Below are 23,212 nucleotides of genomic sequence, written 5' to 3' on the forward strand. Positions count from 1 at the left end.
TTAACTGAAAATACAATTAAGTGAACTTGATTCGGCAGTTAGTACAGAAAAGAGATTAGGTGGCACAGATATGGCTACGGGTGAAGGAACATGGTCTCATTAGAGTGTCTATCCGTTCAGGCGGCTTCTCCCACTTACAGTCATTAATATGAACTGGAGACAGATTCTGCTGTGAGTTGCACCAATTTAAATCCAGAGCAACTCTTATCTGGCCTCCAATTTGCATTAATGGTCAGAGGTGGCACACTGAGATGAAGCACGATGAAGGCAGACACCATGCTCGGAAGCAGAAGGAGCATCACACTAGGAGAGAGGCTCTGAATTTAAAGGGACACAGTGCAATGTAAAAAGGACACTTGTTTGAAACAAAAAAACCTTCTAAAATTAAAAACAACATTTAAAAACTTTGAAAAAGTCTTTCAGTTATTTGCATTATTCTTGATTTTTTTTTAGTTGTGTACAAGCAGTTTCAATGTTTCTTTATTATTATTTTTGTTAACATTTACAGTGCAGTACACAAACATCCAAAAATGCCATATTCCTACAGAACATGCCTGGGAAGCAGTTGACATTTCAGCAGTTACTTTTTCAAATGCTCAGATTAGAAGAGTATTAGATCTCCCCTAGTTTCCCTTCTCATATTGCAGAAAAACAGGCAAATTTGGTTTTTAATAGGCGAGTAAGAACACCAGCAACCCCATTTGTAATTGATGTAAATAAGAATTGTGGCTCTACTATGTAACCGCTACAGGCTAATCTTACTGTCTCATGTTCATACAGCGATTTCTGCACAGCTTTGGGAGGAAAGCTGTTCCTCTCCTGCATGTCATGATCCAAGAATTCCTTCATAATGATGCCTATACCACCCATGTTAACACTGAACTAGCAACCAGAACATGCTGAGGTACTAAAATCACAAGAGAGCTCATTAGTCCTCCACTTTATTAATTGGGAGTGGAAGGGTTAAAGAAAACACACCAAAACATGAGATTTATAGACCTTCACATGCCTTTCCAACTCTATACAGATAAGGACATTTTCACAATTGATCTGACTGATCCTCTTCAAAAGAGCTGCTGGATTAATAAACCGATATCCCCTTCCACGAAAGGGCATATTTCAGCAACAAGGGGAGCAATTTTTGGCAATATGTCTACAGATCCAGAGCTTGAATTTTTTGCTGACACAGCAGATGGATTTCATAAAGCACTATGCTCTTGTTAAAAAAGAAAAAAAAACCAAAAAAACAACACACCACAAAACAAAAACACCCTCCCCCTCAAAGCCCAATGCCATCCCTGTCACTTGTCCAAGAAGAAATTCAAGGGTCTGAGATTTCATGAGAAAACAACACGCTCAAACTAATAACGTTCAGTATTCACATGGACTCCTGAGAGGTCTGAGATTATTTCGTGTCTGACTACTCAATCCTTTTTCAACACTTATTCACAATATAAAAATTCTGCAAATGTTTTCTATGAACAACACTGGCTTCTAAAGTCAAAATGTATAAACACTTATTAATAACCTGCTCTGCTTTCACTGCTGACATTGAAGAACAGAACTGTTTAAGCCTCTACCTAAACATACAAACACATCAATGGTTTCTTCCCAGCCTTAGCTGCTTCTGAAAAATGTTCCAAGTAACTCACAAAAATGAGTTAGACAAAATCAGTTCACCTACTATAGCTCAACAAAATACGCATGTATATGTTACTACGACAGGTAATTTTACACACTGGCAGACACTTGCACGTGCTTTTTCTGTATGCAAATACAGGTGTTTCAATTTACAGGCGAAAACTAATTTTTTTCAGTGTACACTAAAATTTCTAATTTTGACCCTATTAATCTTACTGTTTTACTGATCTCTGTTTTTCAGGAGAATGAGGCTTAATGGATCAAATTTAAGGAAGCCAGAGTTCAAGAGTAAGTATGGGAAAAAACAGTGTTTCTCTTTGTTCCCACTGCAGTACCGCTCTGTCCCTCCCACTGAAACCATGGCTTGTTTTAGGTACTGTAAGAAAACAACATAAAAGACGTAGGAACATCTTTATTCTTGATTTTTTAAAATGCAAATAATTCAGATATACAAAAGCTTGGGTGAAATGAAAGCACTGAACTTAACGGCAAAATCTGAAAAGCAGCTTAGTGTTTTCTGAAGACTGCTATTGCTGTCCCTAGGGCTTAGCGGGCAGCTACAGCACCAAGTTTATGGCTTACAAGTCCATAGTGCAACATTAAACCATGTTTTAAGCAGCCCTGTACTGTGCTACTATATAACTGAGCCAGAACATATAGATAGGTAATGCTATATTATGCAATACAGACAGACCCAGCGTAATTAAGAGGCTTTTAGTGTGTAAAGTGAGGATCCTGAGAGCCTGGATATAGAAAGATGCAGACAGACAGTGGTGCTCACACAACCTGAACTGTCTACGCACCATCAAAGATTTGCTAAATCTGCCATTATTTACTCAGCATTTCTTAGCTTTCCCCACACAGATGACTTGCCGCTTCAGAAACATTTGATAGAGACAAAAACTGCATTACTGTCTAAAGACCTGGCCCAAAGATTTAATAGAAGAGCAACTTTCCTAAGACTAAAAAAAAACCCCTGCCTTTCCAGAGCCAACTCTCAAATTAAAATTGCATCCCCAAATGATGTTTCCCCACATATGACTTAAGACTTGTTCAGTTCTTGTACCAGCAACAAGCCCGCTGAAGAGAAGCCTTGGAAAGACAGATGTGTTTTGCTCACATTGCAGTTGAGGGTTGGCAGCCCAAGCTGCCCGGCAGCTCTGCACCACACTAAATCCTTCCAGAGCTATTGGTACAGCAAGTTCAAAGACAACTTTCTAGAACATCCATGAGGTCTTTCTGCAGACACCAACAGTAGATGTTAAAAGAAAGGGCCTGGCATATACAACTGGAATATTCCTAATGCTGTATGCTTTTTTTTTTTTCTTTTAAAGGAAGAAGGTTTTCAAATACAGGGAATCATACACAACCACCATTAGTGGCTGAAGGAGAAAGCAGAAAGCTAAAAAAATAACATCCTGAAGCAATTTTTGAAATACTGCTTTTAAAAACTCTTATAGCTTATATAATTTTAAAAGGTAACACACGCCATTAGACAACCTCACTTTCCTCTCCTTTCTCATACCTTAACACACACATTAAAAAACCCACTCCATAAAATCCATTTGTATGTCTAGTGTGGGTGGCAATACAGGCTTGATTCTCATCTCTCTTATTGTTGTATATCACTTAGAAATCTCACTGGATCCACCCTACTACCCATTGCTCCAAAATATATAGGTTGCTCTGACAACCGAAAGTCTGTACTTTGTACTGTCGAATATATAATTTTGTCAGCCTAGACAACCTGTTGGCAGCTATTACAAAACAAAACTGCAGAAAGCAAGAAAAAAAAATCACCTCTTTTCCATGCATACTTTCACTTCTCGAGAGTCGAGATTTTACAGTTCAGAGGAGTCTCTGAGACAGCTTTTTTCACCTTTCATATGTACAATGATAACTTTCCTTACCTGAATTATAACTTTCTTCTTACTCGCTATTCCTTTTGTATTCTGGTTTATGAAAAATAAAAAGTGATGCGATGGCTTAAAACTCTGCTTGAACTGTAAAGCACCTCTTCAATACTTTTTTGGGGGTTTATTAACACAAAGAAACATACATTGCAATTGCATCTATGCTGTAAATGAGCCAAATGAATCTTGAACACTATGACTTTTCAGAAACTTCCTAGCAAGCCATAGCTGCCATTCAGAACAGCCTGCCCTCAGAAGAAAATACAGGAAAGCACATGCATATTTCTATGATCTATAAAAGCCAAGGGAAAAATCTCACAAGTAGGATGAAGAATACATATGCATCAAGGAAGACACCAAAGGCTCAGTCTCCACCACACCTGAAGACAGGCAACAGAAAACCTTGCCCACTGCAGAAAATAACTGGCATGTATTACTAGGAATTTTCTAAAACTGCCATTAAAAAAAAAATCTAAATACCATAGTTCAATCAAATCATAAATGCTATACAAGTGATGCACTGCGAGATCCAGGATTTCCCAAATCCTAATCAAAGCAATGAGTTAAGTTCCCTCTCCACCCTCATTATTGCCATTAAAGAAAGCTACAGACAGGCTTTTTAGTATCATCTTAAGTATTCAGTTTCCATAAAAGAAAAAACAAACAAAAAAAAACCCCTAAGAAACAAGTATTTTTTTCTCCCAGTAACTGTTCCATAAATCAAATGACATTTAAAAATTTATAAATGTAAACACACTTTTATTTTCCTTGACCTATGCAAACAAAAACCCCAGTCTCAGAATTCAGTGGCGTGTGGCTCAATGTGAACAGGAAACCTGAGAACCTGAGGCCAATAACCTTATTTAATGACATAGCAATAAATAATTAAGCACACACACAAATATTACCTTCTCCCACCTCAACTCAGACATGTCCATATGAACTTAGATAATCAAATTTATAACTGGGGCTGCATTGTTTGGTCATTTTTCCAATGACTATAATCATGATTCAATTAGCTTCCTCTGAGCGTTGGCAGGAGCACAGTCAATGTCCCGTGACATTTAAAGGATTGGTACCGCCCAACCCTTCTCTCCTACGTGAATTGTCTGAGCTCCGAAAACGAAAAACTTCACATCTGCAAGACGACGCACAGGAAAGCTATTCCAAATGGGGCTGTTTCCCTCTGCAGGAGCAGCACGTGGAGAAGGGAAGCTCCCAGATTTTTGATTCCTCCAAGGCAGTGATTTGGGTTATGATTTCGGAAGCACAAAAACACTATGGTCACCTTTGTAAGAATAGATATTACATGTGTATAAATTTTATAAATATGTATCAGAAATACATGTGTGTATGTATATATACATATATAAATATTTAAAAAGCTGTAAAATTTTATCCACACTTCCAACAGTTCGATAAGCCAAGATGCTGCATTATCAGGCTTCAGTGCGTTGGACGCTGCCTATCCAGGACCTAGTAGTGGGACTCCCAAGGTTTGTTCGGAGAGAGGTTTCTCCTGAAAAGGCAGCGATTGTATTCTTCAGCACTTTTACCTGCCTATTACTATCACTAAAGTTCAGCACCACTCAGGTGCTAAAACTTGAAATGACTGTTTTCTCATAAGGTAATGGACTTAAATATTCTTTAGGCAGAAATAGATTCTTTCCTCCACAAATGTGATGGAAATAATCTGCAAGTACTTTCATTTAGAACCACTTATGATGTAAAATTATTTCAGACTGTGGCTTCACTCTAGCATAGTATAAGAATTTATATTAAAGCTGACTCTGAAATATTTGCCAGCTGTTATACCATTCCAGTACCAAATTTTATGAAATCAAACCCACTGCAAAAGAGACTGTTAGCTGATTATTCACATAAGTAGTAAGCCACGGAAAAGTATTGCTGATATCTTACAGCCAGAGTTGTATAAAACACTTGCAGCAGATGAAAAAGGATACCATGCATGCAAACAGCTTCACCTTTCCTTATTACAAAGTCACAAAGAAATTCTCCATATTTTACCAAGTTTTCGCTCTGATAAATATGTCCCTTTTCCAGAAAGAAAGAGAGTCCTTTTATAGAAAGCCCGGACACAGTGAGTTAAGGCTAGTTTAACAACATCCCTTAAATATTTACTATACAAATGGCCACTTAACTGAATATCCAAATATCTAATAGGCAAAAAACATTTCAAGCATCACAATTATCAGTTTAACTCTTTCACACATTCAATAACATCACCTTCTTAGTTAATGAAGGCAACCTCAAAAATAATATGCCTCTAAATCTGCTTTAAAGACAGAGTGTTTCACACTTAACTTGCCCGCAAGAAGTCGCATACTTTTGCCATTCAGAAAGTTCGAGCAAAGTTGCTTTTAGCCACCACAACGGAAACACAGTTTGCATAAATCTTGCGGTCTGGGCTGTGCAGAAGACAGTAGTCCCTCCTTGAGGACAGCAGAGGACAGACATTTATACAGTTGGATCAGGCCCAAATGACTGTATTTGCATTTACACTTAGTAAATTAGCTGGGAAATGCCCGAAACAGCCAAGGAAGGTGGGCAGTGCTATTGTAGTGTTGTGCGGGCAACAGGAGTGAGCAAAGGCTACCATGGAGACGTCCTTAAAATCTGTCTCTTTAGCATATAAAGAAGTGGTGGAAAATCGCGTTCTGAAAAGGACTTCCGATGGCTTGGTTGGAAAATGGTGGGTTTGCTCCGTTTTGTTTGGGTGTGGTTGGTTTTTTTTAAATAAACAAAGGAAATATACAGTAAATTATTCCTTTGTGACAATGGAGCTGAGGAGGCTTGAGGAGCACGTTTCAGAACCTTCAGAAGAAGGCATGCCTGCGGGGGCTGCGCGGGCCCCAGAGCAAGGGAGCGGCGGACTGAGGCGCAGGGCGACAGTCTCGGCACGCGGGACCACAGCTAATGGAAAAGGCTGCATAAACACCAACCAGGATGCGCAAGAAGCAACTCGGCGTGAACTGGAGCAGCTCCTAGCAGATCTGCCTACCGGGAATCAAGACCTACCTTGCAGGCCAGCAGCCCGAGCTACGTTTGTGGAGACGGACGGGGCCACAGGCACCTCTTAGCACACCAAACGGGCAAGCAAAGGAAGGTGTCTGTAGAAGAGAAGAGTTGGTAGCTACCTCAAGATGTCCTTCAAAGCCACACTGCGCTCTTCAGGGCTGGCAGTCTTGCTCACATTCAAATATCCCAAACTGAGATATTACCACATTTCCTTTTATTCCTCTTGCCAGTAATATTAAGTCTGTTTAACCGGTTGTTTGGGATTTGACAGATGACCTCATTGAGAACACGGCCATTACAATTTATTCTCCCTGTTTTCTAGGAAAAGGCTTGACTAGTGGGGGCTTTGCATTTTTATTTATTTTTTTTAGATTTATTTTGTTAGTAATTGACTCCTTGCTGTCAACTGGTGCCTGCAGAAGAGTTAGATTTGTAAGAAGAGCAGCAAGACATGTTCAGGCATGTGACAGGCATAGCATGCTGACAGGGGCTGGGAGATACAAGACTTTTATGAACGCCAGAATTATGTTCCAGCAGAGAACTTAAACTTTTATATCTTCCAGCAATTTCTCAAAAGGAGTAATACTTATATAAATGAAACAGCTGCCCACACAAAAATTAAAGCAGCAATTGCCAGCACATTTTACTTCATCTATAAAGGCATGCAAGGTAGCAAAAAGTTTTGTACATATATTTCTCAGGGAAATAAACTCAGCCAGAAAGCAGCTTTCTGACTTCTGAAGACACTTACTGTTCATGGAGAGCAAACATCAGGCTTTACAGCTTTCGGAGGAAGCTACGCTTTATGTCCCTGGAAGCCAACACAGTGTCAGACAAGTGATGCTGTGGGTTTCCTGGAGGAGTATAAGAATACAACAACAAAAATCCACTGACCAGGAGCACTAGATTTTGACAGAGACAGCACAACTTCCTCCCGCTAAGGACGCTGATGGATGTTTTCCGTACCAAAACTGACAGTGACAAAACAGGCTTTAACGTGAAGGAGCCTTTCCAGTCCCTCTTCACACATCTGGGAAGGCTGGTACTGACTGACAAGCAAGTCAAATATTATGAATGACTGACATCCCTAAAACAAATACGGAGGTGGGGTGTCTTCAAAGAGCAACTGCTACCACTGCTGGTAGGGGGTTTTTTTAACGCTTGTGGCAGTGACTGGTTTTGCTGCATGTGGCTGAGAGGACAACTGTTTATTTGCCCGGTCTGCTTCACTGCTGGCACCAGCCCAGCCCTGCCCTGCCCTACCCTCGCTTCTTGGCCTAAAGCAACCAAAAATAGTTATGCTGGGATCCCTGAGGTAGCAAACAGACTTCCGTGGTATGGGATGTTGCTCACTACATATACCAGTATTACAGAAAAGAAAAACAAGTTGGGAAAAGATAAAAATTTATGTGAAACCAGAGGCAGAACAGAGAAAGCAACAAATTGTAGGGAACTCGTTATCTTTCTCATGCCCCATTTCCATTACTGCCTGGCAAACGCACACTTGTCATCACCGGTATCTTTCCTCCATTTTCTCAGCAATGCTTGACTTTGTCTTCTCAGGGGAAAACACACAAACAAGAGATGAGGAAAAATTATTTGATACCTTTTATGCTCCTCTCAATCCTGAGTGATGGTCCAACATTGTTTGAGAAGTCATCTGCAGAACCCTAATCCCTACTGTGGCACAGACGGCACCATCCCACAGCTAACCTGCCAGCAGGAACACAGGCTTTCCACACGACATTTCAGTTCAATCTAGAGGTAGAGCCCGTTTATTGCACAGTCAGCACAATGTGGCAAAGTTACTTGAATTTCTTGGGAAAAGAGCCATAATAAGGATGTGTACTTTGGGCAAGATTAGCACCTGCTGCAAATAAAAGTCAGATTTATACTTGCTAGGGATCTAGTCCACCAAGGAATAGAATAAATTTAATATTCAATTATGGAAACAAGAACTTAATTTTAGTACAGATGAGGATCATGACGTAAAACATAGCATCCTACAATCTATCATGGTTAGCATGATTTTAATGGATCATTAGAAACGCTTATGGAACCTATAAGTTTCTGGGCACTACTTCGGGATCAGTAATAAAAAAAATTCATTCTCTAGTTACCTCCTAAAGCAACTTAGCATACCATATATGATGAAGAATTATAGTCTACTTGAGAAAAGATACTTAACTCCTTACAATGCAGCAATAAAAGATGCCTGATCGGAGATGAAATTTGAAAGCTTTGAGTTTGATGGGCTTTGAGAATACCCCTATGAAAAGTATTATATTTTATACTCTTTTTTCTTTTCAAAATGATTGTTTTTCCACAGACTTTCTAATATGAGCATACAAGCAGAAAAATTTCAGTATTTCTTTTCAGTGATGTCAAATTTTAACCATTTATTACAGTGCAGAGCCCTGGATAAAAATACTGTCTGAATCACACACCTAGCTCTATCTGCACCTTAAGAATTTAAGTATGTCCCGAATCAGACCTCAGAGTGACTGCTCATGAAGAAATCTTTTTGGAGTCAACATGCATCCTCTACGGTCACTTGTATCCACACACATCCTCCTTGCAGAGGAGCTATCCTTCCTACTCTGCTGCTTTAATCTCTCTTCATATTTACTATACTCTGAAGAATTTTAATAAATATTCCATGTGGTATCCATAAAGCAAATAAAAATGATTAACTAACAGTCAGCACAGACGCCTCTAAAGCAGCATGCACTCTTCTTTCATGCAGGATATCAAGTTCAATACCATGATAAAGGTTAAGTTTATTAAGCATTAGAGAGATCTGAGTTCTCATCACTCAACCACTCTTCTTTTATTACACTTTCTCAAAAAAAAAAAAAAAAAAAAAAAAAGAGAGGTGCACAGCTAAATGGTGACCTTTAGAAGTACTGTGTGTTCCTACGGGAGGAAATGCACTGTATTTGATTGTTAGTTTTTATAAGATTAATTAGTCTGGCACACTAATTGATATATTTTGGTAGATGAGAACAATGAAATAATTTGTTTCCCTTTAAAGGAATTCTGTAATAAATGCAGTCCACAGATGAATAACTGCATTGCTTTATCAAAGCAATATACTTTTTTTTGGAGATACATTTTTAAACCTAAAACAAATGCATCCATTTGGGTAAGTTATCTGAAAGCATTATGGAGCACAGTTTTTTCAGACAGCAAGTCCTTCATGGATTTAAATCACCAAACCAGATACATAATAAAAGTCCCCTATTCAGCAGGATGACAGATGTCATCAGTAGAAAGCCTCGGCATTAGCGAGCTAGCACATCTCAGTTCAGGGTTATTGCCTGTGCACAATTTCTACTGTAATGCAACTTCCACACAAACACAAAAGCGTTTCGTTTGTAAAAAGCCAGCATTGTTAAAACTCGTGTCGCTTAGCTTTTACTTGCACTAGTATCTATGTACGTAGGCATAATAATCTTTCACAGATCTGACCTTCAGAAATCACACATTAGTATGCAAGTATGCACAGTATACTGCAAACACTAATGAAGATATTTCGACAGTGTAGTTAGACCTCAGACACATGATAAAGTTGTCACAGATTAATATATTACCCACATCAACTGAGCCATGGTTACTGTCCAGTCACCTGGTCTTAGCTCATAAAATGCAAGGTAACGAAGTAACAAGCATTAGCGAAGCCCTCTTTCACTTCAGGTTAAGCCAAGTCAAATAACTTTGCATTTGTGCAAACATAACCAGTTACTGCATCTCTGCTAACCCATGGTAACTGAACAGGTCTTGGTATGTTGATCATGTATATAACCTGTTAGATAGGCTGCTGCCATCTCAGGAAGTGCTCCCCACATACCCTACAGTAAATCAGAGATGAATGGCACAGTCAGTACCTTCTCCCCAGGGTACCAGAAGTGTCTTGCACAGACCTTGGCCGGCCCTTTGAAAGGCGACATCAAGACTTATTTGCCTAGCAGCTAACTTAGCAGTGACGCTCGTTCTCTCACCACATCTGTTGCAAAGCTATCACAATATTGGACCTCTTCATTTTTAAGCCTTCATGGAAATACTTCAGCCTACACAAAACATCCCAGAACAGGCTCGTAACTGAATATAAATTAAGTGTTAGAAGGCTGACATACCACTGTAGTTAGATGATAAAGCTTCTAACACCCCAGTAGATGCTATTTCTCTCAGCAATTCTTATAACAACTGCAGGAAAATCAGCCCAGATGCACAAAAGTGTGCCAGTGACCACCTTCAGAGCAGCTGCTGAATTGGGACTGGGAGTGAGGAGTTTAAACAGAAGTGAAAAACCCGCCTACCTTAGTGAATCTGGCCTAAACGGACGTGGTTTATTGCCCACTAATTACAAGCTGGGAAAAGGGACCAACCAACCAGCCCAACGCCCCAGCCCTGACAAAAGGAGAAGAGAAAAGCACATTAAGTACAAAGATTTAACTGTACATTAGGCAATACTTGCTGGGAGTAGGAAATACAAAATCAGTTTCATGAGCTTTATCAGACACCGCATGCCTCTTGGGACTTCTGCTAGAAAAGGTCACTATAAATTGTGGCCGGACTCTGTTGGGGTTCCTCTAACAGACCCACTGGCAGAGGTTTGGGAAGGATGGTGCTGAAACCTGAGAGCCAACAGTTCCCGTCTTGGTTTTGCACAATGAAGGAGGCAATAACAGATTTTTAGTTCAGAGACTGAACTAATTACTTTATTGTTGGTTTTGGCTGCCAGAAACGTTTTTCTATGAATCAGAAATGAATTCTTTATTAAATGAGAGTGCCCTTCCTACCAAGTAAGTACTTAATTCACTAGGCAAGAGTCTAAAAAAAAACCAAAAAACAACAAACCAAAAAAACAAAAAACCCAAAACTAAACTAAACACCAAAACTAAACACAACCAAAACCAACAAAACAAAAACCCAATACTTCTTTAAACAGTGCAATGAACATTGAAGTATTTGTACAACACACAAGAGCGTCAACAGAAGAGACAGAGACTCCCCACAGTGTACAGAAATCAGTGGAAAAGAGACAAAGGGGAAAAGACAACTTGAGTTCAAATCTGAACAATCTGAATGCCCAGACCAGACTCCTGACAAGAGAGGAAAATGACTGTGCATGATTTGAGCTTTTTTTGCATTTCTTTCAGGAAAGAGCTCCAAGACCACGGTTGCTCTGTTTTTCCTGCTCAAGCCTGCAGACCAGCTGGGAGAGACAATTTTCTTTTTTTGTGAAATTCTGTTCCAAGCAGGCTTCTGACTGCTGGGATCTCACTTCCTTGGCTTTGGAAAGCTAAATCTAGACTGTTTTGTTGATAGGGAATGGCATAAAGCAAGCGACGTGACAGGAGGAGGAGGATATTTCATAAACGAGAAGCATGCTTGCATCAGGTGCAAAGGAGAAAAAGTATATCGATTACTTTTACACTAGAATTATACTGACATTATTTTACCCTTCTCACTGCAAATGAGGAGTAAGATTAATTTTACAGCAGTAGATTTTCCCCATGACTTCAACAGAATTAGATTAAAGTAATGTTTCAGTTGCGCTTAATCTAAATTTCTGTCTTCTAAACGGTAGGCAAATGGTTTCTAATCACTATTTCTGTACCATCTGATGTTAAAGGTTCATCAATTTTATTTCCCACCAATATGATTAAACTCTTATTCAGGCAAGAAAACATTGTTAGTAAGCAAATAAATTTCTTTTAAAACTCTCTCATGTACTACCAGTTAATAGCTTCTTCAACTAAAACCGTAAAAATACACTGGTCTTGGACTTACTTTTTAGCTATATGCTGAGCTGTGAGTGTGCGATGTTTGTCCCCTCTAGTTCTGTCTGACCCAGACCAGCAACATATAGGACATAAATTTGAATTTCCCTCTATACAACTCTTTCAAAAAGAAAGAACTGTTAGAATCATAAACTGCCAAATAGTGTGATTTTAACTTATTTAATGAAGGACAGAATGAATTTCTACTTTATAAAATGTAACTCCAATTACTACCAAGAATAAAACACCCCATGCTATTATCAAAAAGTCATAAAACATCTGGGTTTAACAATAATCTGGCTGAAGAGTACTATACATAACAGAAATAAAATTCCTTATTGCCGTTCATCATCATCTATCTTTAAAATGATACTGTGCTCACACATTAATTACAGATATTAGATAAGTGAATTGTATCGCTACGCCCTGAAAGGCTGGCACAACAACTGCTGGAAGAGCATAAAACCATTAAATCGGCGAGATCCTTTCTCCATCAGGTCTGCCAGCAGCACGATTTCACAACATAACACTTTGTCAGTCATTTACCTTCAGCTGTACTTGTGAAATATAGCCCCCCATAAGCACTTTATGCATTACGACTCAGTCTAATAGGTGAAAAGGACTTTTCTGTATGGGACAGGGGGAATTAAGGGGTTCCTGACACTGCTTTCAAACAAACGAGTAAATAACCTGCCAGCGGCACAACAAAGAGTGAACTCTGCCATTCTGAGATTATTCGTTTTGTTGTACAGGTATAATAAACATACTGGAGGACAAAATTGGTCTGTTACATTACTATATCTACTTAATTTAGAGCAAGTGCACAGTGTAAGCTTCAGCATTTTAATGAGATAACAAGGCTCAAGCACTGCCACAGGTACTACTATTGCACAAACTCTGTCAGAAAAAGCCCTTTTTGGAAAAACCAAACCACTACAGAATTTCGACCTCAGCTATCAGCCCTGACACGGTGCCACAGCTTTTCGGGCACTGACAGCTTTTGGGGACTCTCCCTCCTCCCAGCACTGCCCTGCACCAGGCCCAGCTAAGTTTGGTTTGTGAAGCAAGCAAAAAGGGACGTGCTCCCCCCTTTCCCTCACCGTCACTCCTCTGCTGCCGGTGCCCGCTACCTCATTAGCGACCACCCCCTTAGGACACAGCATCGCTTTGCTGCGGCCGGTTCCTCAGCTGGCCCTGATTTTAAGTAGCTGTCTCCATCGAGTCAAGGCCTGAGTGGGAAGGAGAGAGGACCACATCTCTCCAGCCAGTACATTCACCGAGGGTCCCTTCTGCACCCCAGAAAGGGCAAGGACAGGGACGCAGCATTGCCCTGTGCAAGGAGAGTCAACTCTATGCCTTGCAAAGACACTTGCAAAGAAAAAGGCATTTATTCATGAAATGACAATCCACTCTGTCCTGCTTAGCAACAGTTTTCCTCCTCTGTGAAGCATTAGTAATATATTTTTATCTACTTTCAACACCACGCCTTTATGATAAAATGTTTAATTCCTTAGAAAAATAAACTCTGCCTCTAGCGAGGGTAACTTCTGCAGCAAACCAGCAGATGTAGGGTTTTGACAGCTGACTGGTCATAAACAATCAAAGGTTTGAACAAAGGTAAAATACTTGTGTGGGCTACCATTTCTGCCGAGAAATTCGATGAAAAGTGATGAACAGCAAGGAAAGAGGATAAAATATCACAGACTTGAAGCAGAAGAAGTCTGCAGACGACGCTGGCCTGGGAGGAAGGAAAAACTAACAAAACATATCACTAGGCATAATTAACAGCTGTGTAAGAAAGAAACCAGATTTCAGAGGAAATCCTCCTTCTGTAGAGGTTTAAGGGTGACAATAAAGCTTAAACTGTCACAGGCGTTTGGTTAATACATTACAGATGGAATTTAAAACTGGCAGGTTAATAATCAAGAACTCCCCAGGGTATCAGACTCCCATGAATGCATCTCCCCCTTTACCTGGGCCAATCAACCTACATTCATACTTTTCCTACCACCTGACAAAATACATCTGCTGGTAAAAAAACAGCTTTTCCTGGAAACAGATTAAATATTTATGCCATTCTATTACTGATGTAAACACTTCTCCTACACAATTTTCTAGATATAGATCAGCAGCTTCATTGCAAAACTTAATCATGCACTGTTCCCTGAAAACTGCTTAAAAGTATGTTTTAGAAACTGTTCACAGAAGGTAATAAAACATACTTAGAGTCACATAAAACTTATAATCATTGTTCCAGCCATTTTAATACTGAAAAACAACTGTGTTCAGAAGTTGAACAGCCTTTGCTAACACTACATATGCCCTTCCAGTACCTAATTAGCTGATAATACTCCGAATGCCTGTAACGCACGATTCAAATGTATTACTTACCAATGTGTTTAGTATTCTGCAAATAAGTCTTCGTACCAATTAAATCCCTTGTTATTATGAAAACGCTTCCATACTGTTGTAATAACACAGGATAACACAGTCAATGCTACTAATCATGAGGCTATTCTTTGAATAATTGCAGGATTTATGAGTAATCATTGCTAAGGATACACTACTATTCAGTACAGAGTACACAAAATCTAATAATACCTTTCAAATAAATCTGATTAATGTTACAGTAACCTTTAAGTGAGGCATGTACATAAAAAAATCTTCCCAAACCACTGAGAAGCAGTATTTTACAGTGCAGTAATTTACTGTAGCAATTCCGCAGTAATTTACAAGCACAGTAATTTACAAGTGTATGCAGACAACTCTATTTTTCTTCTCAATATCTGAAAATATTGCTAAATATCAGGTTGGAGCTGAGAGAAGATTATTACTTCCATTTCCCCTAGAACAGACAAATTAGGAGAGACTTTTGCCCACAGGAAACTTTTGGGGCAAACTCAGGAATAAGCCCAGATTCCCTATCAAGTAAACCAGCAAGTCAAGAACCTGCAATATCTCCACAGAAATCTCTAATGGTACTGGCTTATAGTTTAGTCCAGTTCTAAAATTTTCTGCTGAAATCACATACAGCAGAAATACTTCATTCATCATCAAAATAATCAAATACATTACTTCTAAAATAACACGTGAACTCATCTTATTACTTAAGAAGTTATCTATCTTACAGTTACCTGAAAAAGAAAACTATAGGGCTGCAGAGCAAGAACCCCTTACCATCAAAAAGATGATAACACTAAGATGTAGAACTAGTAGGAACTTTAAGAAAATCAGTAAGACTTTCAGTAAGTAACTAAACATGATCATTTACAAAGTACAACTAAAGAATGACATTAAAAAAACAACTAAAAAAACTCTTCAACACAGTACAAGAATGGAAACATTTTAGAGAATTATTTAATTAGTAACTTACATATATGAAGACATTTAAAATGCCTTTCACACACACGACTACCCAAACCCACAGAAGTCAGTGTGGCAGGGGACAAACACACAGGCAGATTAGATCACCTCTTCTGGGATAAATCAGTCCCAAATTTCCTTCACCTGTGCCTAACAAAACGCCTGAACTAAAAGTGCCCCACCAACCCCAAATCCTTCCAACCTTCTACCATTCACTCTGGAAACAGCTGAGACAAGGGCCAAGCAGATCCACACGTGTGCAACCTCCTCACCGCCCAAGCAGGCATGCAAGGAGGACTGGCAAAGCTGGCCAACGGTGTGGTATGAGTTGTGCTTCAAGAGGGCAGACAGTATTAGCATTCACTGGGGTACACAAGGAAAAAACAAAGGACCAAGTACTGAAATCAATACGTTGAAGAACCCCTTCTTCTTGGGGATTAGCTGTCTGTGGGACTTTCTGACACAGCGTTATCTCTAGAGCATTAACTCAATGATACCTGCAAGGGCTACACTTGCATCTTCATCATCTTTCAAAGTTCCAAATCGCCTGTATTACTTTAAGAATACAACATGTTGGAATAGCTATCTATACCCTCTTTCAAAAAATAATTTCTAAATTGCATCTGTCTGTGCTGTTCATTCAGAATTCAAAAGGAAAATGTGAGGATGTCTGCTAAACAGGAAAACATCATTTGGCCAAAAAATGGACAGACAACTTCAAGTTCATTAGAAACATTTATCTATAAAAAATATTCTCTAAGATATCAATATTAATATATTACATACAAAATATAATAAATACATACAGAGAGCAGAAAGTGAAAAATTTCAACTATTTTTCTACTATAGATTAACAAATCTGTTTTTTTTTCCTTCAGAAGACATTGGTTACTCAGGCAAGCCATTCTATTAGCAAATCCCTCCAAAAAGAGAAGAGTAAATATTCCACAGAGACATTAATAGTAGATAAACTGTTGCTTCTGGTCTCCTGCCCAGTGAATGCTTTTCTAAAGGAACAAAAATATTACTATGCCAACCATCACTACACAACATTGGACTCCACCTCTTCCTTTTTTAAAAAGAAAATTACCCACACGCCAAAAAAGAAACATTTACTGATTTTATTATGTCTCAATCAGATGGACAAAGCTCACCCAAAAGGCATTAGTATCACCAAGTCAAGACCGGCAATTCCACATTAACAACAGTATTCAGCAGCATCCTACATAAATTTATTAGAGAAAAGAAAAAGGAATCTTTGCACATAGATACAGCACTAGACAATTAAAATAGTAAGATAGGAACAGATGTGAAAAGCTCTTCAGAAAGACAGCTATTCTCAACAAGTCTTTAACTGTAATGGGGAAAAAAAAAATCAAATTCTTATTTTAATGCACCCGAATCGCATCACTAAATACATTTTACATGAATTTACACTGTGCCTTCAGGGGAAGCAGGTTACTCCTAAATAATGACAGAGATTTCTACCCAGGGCAAGGTCCTCAAATTATATATTAACTATCAAATCATGGGTTTACATTCATTCAAACTGGGGTCTCGGCATGGGGAAAAAAAAAAATCTTCTTTTTCCTAGAATGCTGAAATTTTGTTTTTTGAATGCTGAAGGTTTGTTTTCTGACTTTGATCAGAAGCTTTCCTAAAATTTTCTCACCTGTACATGTGCTACGCACTCTATAAGCAATTTGTGGCAATCTACCAGTTCATTACAGCATTCTTCCAAAATCATAGCATACTAAATGATTTTTTTTTCCAAACATGTAAAATGGGTAAAAAGGTATTTACCTAAATTGTACAAATACATTGCATACATGGAAAGAATTTATTTTAGCAAAGCAAATATCTGAAAACGTTAGATTCAAACCCATTTCTTTACATTCAGGTAACCATGGAATCATGTAAATTTTTCTTTCTTTTCTTTTATCACCTAGATTCTTTAATATGTGAAGAAAGCAATAACAATTTCATTGAACTAAACTACAGAAAAGAAAGGCAGAGGTGCCAAATTGGTACAGTTAGAAGGCTCAGATTAATAATTTATGACAGCCAATCTAATCTTTTAGAGGTAAAGCAAGTAAAGAAGATTGTATGTCTGAACTTTTTACCTGTGTTTCATTAATCTACTTGCTTGCATATATGTAAAGTGTACTGTCAACGTGTGCCGCATCCCCAGGCAGGCGAATATGGAGCAGCTCTACCTTTGCATCCACAGCAACAGTTCTACAGCGTTTGAACATGATCTCTTTCAATGAAGAAATTCCTCAAAAGCCAGTTTTACCAAGCACACACCACTTGGCATCATCGCCTGCACCTCTGCCTGTCCACACCTTTACCTCCTCATCCTGAAGTTCAAAGATAAACAACCTTTCTCTGCTCTCAAAGCTGTCACTCTGAAAGCCATCCATGGGCAAAATTACAACTACAGCAGGAAGCTGTTAAATAAATTACATGCATGCCTTAACCCATCATTTGAATCAATGTATATAAAACATATGCTACTAATACAATGACCTGTATTAAGAGCTTTATCCTTAGGCAGATTTATTTGTCCGGTGTTTAAATTATATTTTTTGCAGTACCTGGCAGTGATTGTTAATATTACATTTAATTTGTATATGCATTACAGTATCATCCAGAAACACAAGGTGCAGGAGTAATATGCCAAATACAACATCTTAAAAAATTTCAACATTAATTTTACCGCACAGATTTTTTGCATGCCACGGAGACCTTTATTAGGTACCCCTATGCAATTCACTTCAACAAACAGCTTCATGTAAGAGCAACTTATTTTATGCAGATGAAATACCCAAGCACAAAGACTAACAGAGAGTCTGAGAACACAGAAAATTCTCCTTTGGGTTTTGAATGGGTTTGCTTTAATCAATGTAGTTGATAACAATTAAGCCTCAAAACCTGCATGCGTAAATGACATACTGCAATTTATTTTTATTACAGAGTTTGTTTTGTTATTTGTAGCTCGCCATTTAATAGGCAAACACAAAATCACACATCTCCTTGGTAACAGGTTGAGCCCAGCTCGATATCCAAAACGTCTAACCCGCCGATGGGACGGGAAGTCCCTCCTGTCCTCTCTGACCAGGGACGGCAGATGAAGGGGGCCCGGCTGCCACCGCCCAACAGTGCCTTTCTGGAGACACGTAACCATCTCCATGTCAGTGAAGGTGACAAGAAAGACTTCCCGGATGGGGTTATCGAACACTTTTTACAGTCAGGCCGTAAACTTGCACCGACGGATTTGTGTGTTTGTTCAGCTGCCCTAATTCCAGTGGGTTTTGGCACAACCCACACCCTAGCCACTCCAAGGCTTGCACAAAGGACAACTCCCACTCTCTCACTTTTTTCCTGATGCATCTGATATTAGTTGTTTGTGCTCCTGTGTAGTGAGTGATAGCTGATGAATATCTCCCTAACTGCACTATGTGAAACTGCATCATGGAAGGAACTTGTTATTGATGGCACAATACATTATAATGGAATTTTATATAGAACTTATGGATTTCTTACCCCTTCACCTACCAGCATTATTTCAGAGAGAGGTTTAAGCAAGAGTCAACCCGACTTTTGTTTTAATCTCTCAACTATGACAATATAATTAAGCTGTGAATGATATATCAAAGTGCCATACACAAAGACGAATTGACAGGAGTAATTTTTACTACTCAAAAGCCTTCAGTTTCATATATCATAATATCCTGTAAAGCAAGCCCACTGACATCTGCTTGACTGTAAAAGCAATAGCTCGGTATAAACCTCAATTCATCCTTCAAACAGGCATATGTGCTCCCTGCTTATTACTAGCACTATGTGCATTACTACAGTTGAAACCTGCATCATTCATTATTTTGTTTCTTTATTAACTGCTTACCACAAATCGGAGGGCAGAACTTGCCATATTCTTGCATGACAGTGTTTCATATGAGTGCTCTGCTTAAATTATTTTAAATGTTTTATCATCTTGACAGATATTTTGCTTCTTTTGAAGGTGTTGAAGAACAGAATTTGGCATATCTGGTTAGGATCCAAATAGGTCTCAAAAAAAAAAAAAAAAGGAAGGGAGGATTTGTATTCAAGCTCTCATTGTTTCTCATTTCACTTCTAGTTTTGAAGCTTTTCAGGGCTGCAGCGGATCTTAGTTCTGTACCTACAAGAATGAGAAACTCGTTTACAGCTAGGATCCTAAGGCACTACTGTAATGCAATTATTATTACCATCACCATCAGTATCAGCCCAATCAATCTGAGTATGTGCTTCTAATGAGTTTGTGTCTTGAGGCTGTTAATGTTCAGACTGATTTGGGGGGGGGGTTGTTGTTAAATAACCATTCTTTGCAGAAAATAAATTGAAAGCTTTATCAAAGTAAAATTAGTATTTAGAGAGCAACTATGAAAAATCTGATTATAGAAAAAAATTATCAAGAAGAACAGATTAACCTAGCTCATTTGGGGGGTGAATTGTATTTGCTGGGTTAAGAGATATGGCTTGGCCAAGAGGCAATTTGCTTATATCTTTGGGTTCTTCTGTAGAAGAATAAAATACTTTCCTTAAAATAAATAAATTATACAGAAAAGATTAAATACTCTTCCATACAGACCGTGCTCAGAAGGAATGCACACTATTTAAAAGGCTGCTTTGGCAAAACAGAAATTCAGGAATTTTGTTTTCTGAATTACTGCGCGATTCATTACAATAAATCTCCACGCCTTCCTCAGAAAATACCAGGAACAATTCTTTCTTGGCCATCGGATGCCAGAGAACTTCCAACTTGAAAAAAAAAACCAACTTAATTTGCTCTTGTCTGATAAAATACTCTGCTACAGCAGTCCCAATTGTGAATAATTACCATTCAATCATATGAATCAGTCTTGTGCATATGACTGGATTTACAGTGACAGACTCATTTTCAGCTGCATGTTTGCAAGTATTTGTATTAGAAAGCCACCATTTCCAAGGCAATCATATAAAGAAAAGTGAAGGTGAAAACTTTTTCATTATCTCAGAAGACAGCCTATTACCTATATCACTTTCTCAGATATCCATCCATCCACACCTAATGAGCCCTATGATTTAGTCAGAACACATTCATAAAGATGATTCATAGTTGTTATGCAGCCACTTGATGTTAATAGCAAAGCTGATGTCTTAAATCACAGCTGTTTCCCTATGATAGCCAAGGGGCAAAGCGACACTTTGGAAAACAGAGGAAAGAATTTATTAGGGCAACTTTTCGAAAGCAACATCTACAAGAAAAATGTGAAGCAAAACATCAGGGTCAAAAGTGCTATAACCAAATCACTAGATAGTATTAAATGCCGCATAGTAATCTGCATAACTAAGAACTTAGTAGTTATTGGTCCTCCCTCTGCATACGTTAATATTGCCAAAATTTTACTATATCTAGGTTAAAAACTTTTATATTTAATTTTAATTTTATCTATAATCTGTTCTCAGTGTTCTATAGAGATGCATAGTAACCTGTATATATTTAGTAACAAGAGGCAAGTAAAGTGTCATTCTTTCCTATACTAGTAAGCATTTAACCACAACTAAAAAGAGTAAATTTGAACCAAAAAAAGTCTTATATTTAGTAGTTGAAGAATTTGCTGATTTTTAATTGTATCGACTAAGGGACAGATAATACAATATGTTAAGAGTACCAGTACTAAGCCAGTAACAAACACCAAATGACCCAGTGTCTTCAGGAAAACTACCTATGTCCTTCAGTTTTAGCTCGTTAATAAGTTCTGCTGGATCACAAAGCATACAGGGTTTTAGAGGGCTGAATCCTCTCTACATACACCCCACTCAGATGCACTTTGATCCAGAAACACTCAATTTATGTTGACTGCAGACTCTGGTGCTTTAAAGAATATTGTAGCTTTACAGCCAGGAAGGAAGGAACATATGAGTAAATTTGGCATTACACAAAAGATAACAATTAGGCACAAGATACCCATCGGCTCTTGGGAGTCTCTTAGATTCATAAATGAAGAGACGTTGCAGCATCAAACTCTGGTGAGAAACGGGTGCATTTTTAAATAGCACCAACAATCCCTGACATTTCACTTGCTTTCAGCAGGACTCCGTTTGCCTTACTCATCACTATTAAAAACATCTAAATTAATCCAGCAGGATTTCAGAGAAAGCAGTGAATGAGCTGTGATTTTGCAAAGCGGTAGTCTGATTTCTGCCTCCATTCTTCTGGCCAGTAATTTTAACAATAGAAATACTGAACTCAAGTTCCCATTACCAACCATATGGTATTTTTAACAAGGAATGAAATGACTGCCAAACTGGAAAAAAATACGGAGATGAGAACAAGATGCGCATACACCCTAGCAAAGTGGAATAACTGCATAGATTAAGTAGGTCAACTACAGGTATGGATTTCTTTTAAGGCGATCCAAAAAAGTATGAAAAGTTGCATGTGAAGGCATGCTCCAAAAGAATTCACAACTACTAACAGGCTTGTCTTACTCAAATCAAGGGCGGCAAAACTGAAACCACCTACCCTAAGGAGCTTCCTCGGGAAAGCTGGTCTGATTTCCCAACTTGCTCGCTGGAAAGCTGCTGTGGAATAACCAGAGTGACGGACGAGCACATGTCGCACAACTACTTCTTAATGGTATTTTTGTCAGGTGATTTGTAAGCAGGAGCCTGGATTGGATAGGAAATTACCTTCTTTACAACCGCCATCTAGTATTTTGCATTAGAAGAAATTGCTATTCAAAATACATGAATATGGCAATTGCTGCCTTTCTTGCACCTTTTTTCTAAAGTGAGCTCTGAAGTTTTCTATTAGTATTTAGATTTGCAATGTGATTTTCAATACAGAGCTAAGCCTGTGTATCCAAAATAAAAAAGTGAAAGGAGGTCAAGAACCATCTTGTTAAAAAACAAGCCTTCCATTTCGGGGAAGAAGGGGGGGTTCCTTTTAAAAGGAAAAAATCTCTGAGGAATAAATTGCTAACGGCTCTTGGGCATCTGTGGATCAGTTTGGTTAGTGGGTTTTGGTGGAGGAAGTAGGAAAAGACATGCACATGCATGCAGATTTCCTCCAGCTGCTAAAGGCACAGATTTTTAATTTATAGATTTTTAATTTATAGACGTTTTGACTCTTCAGGTATCAGAAGTCTTTTAATCTTGTGAAACTTGCATTATTTTCTTCCTAAGTTTTAAAAAATAATTTTGAAAGAGAAAAGCTAGAATTGGAATCCACGAGGCTCAACCAGGCCATCAGGAGAACTTCGCATTTCTGGAAGTCCTGAAACATTAGGTTTATAATGAGAAACTGATGCTAATCCTAAAGAAATGTGAGGTTTTCCCCTTAACTACACACACGGCTCAAACAGAAGGTGCTTCAGCACACAAGTCCAATAAAGTCCTTGGAAATCTCCGTTCCCATGCATACGAGCATACACAGACCCACAG

At 38.5% G+C, this 23,212-nt stretch overlaps 1 protein-coding gene across 7 annotated transcripts in view; it reads right to left on the minus strand.

Annotated features, from left to right (window-relative positions):
* NAALADL2 (N-acetylated alpha-linked acidic dipeptidase like 2) overlaps positions 1 to 23,212 on the minus strand; it is a 517,712-nt gene that overhangs the window by 327,015 nt on the left and 167,485 nt on the right. For 5 of the 7 annotated variants that reach the window (XR_012043446.1, XR_012043445.1, XM_072867999.1 and 2 more), the window contains exon 3: positions 7,345 to 7,447. The exons of the other annotated variants lie outside the window; for them this stretch is intronic. Coding sequence is in view for 3 of the 5 variants with exons in the window: in XM_072867999.1 (XP_072724100.1) it covers positions 7,345 to 7,351 (7 nt within the window). In the remaining 2 variants the exon portion in view is untranslated. The remainder of the gene's footprint in view (positions 1 to 7,344; positions 7,448 to 23,212) is intronic. 7 annotated transcript variants of the gene reach the window in all.

This window comes from Ciconia boyciana, chromosome 7, assembly GCF_034638445.1.
Source record: "Ciconia boyciana chromosome 7, ASM3463844v1, whole genome shotgun sequence".
Classification (NCBI taxonomy): domain Eukaryota; kingdom Metazoa; phylum Chordata; class Aves; order Ciconiiformes; family Ciconiidae; genus Ciconia; species Ciconia boyciana.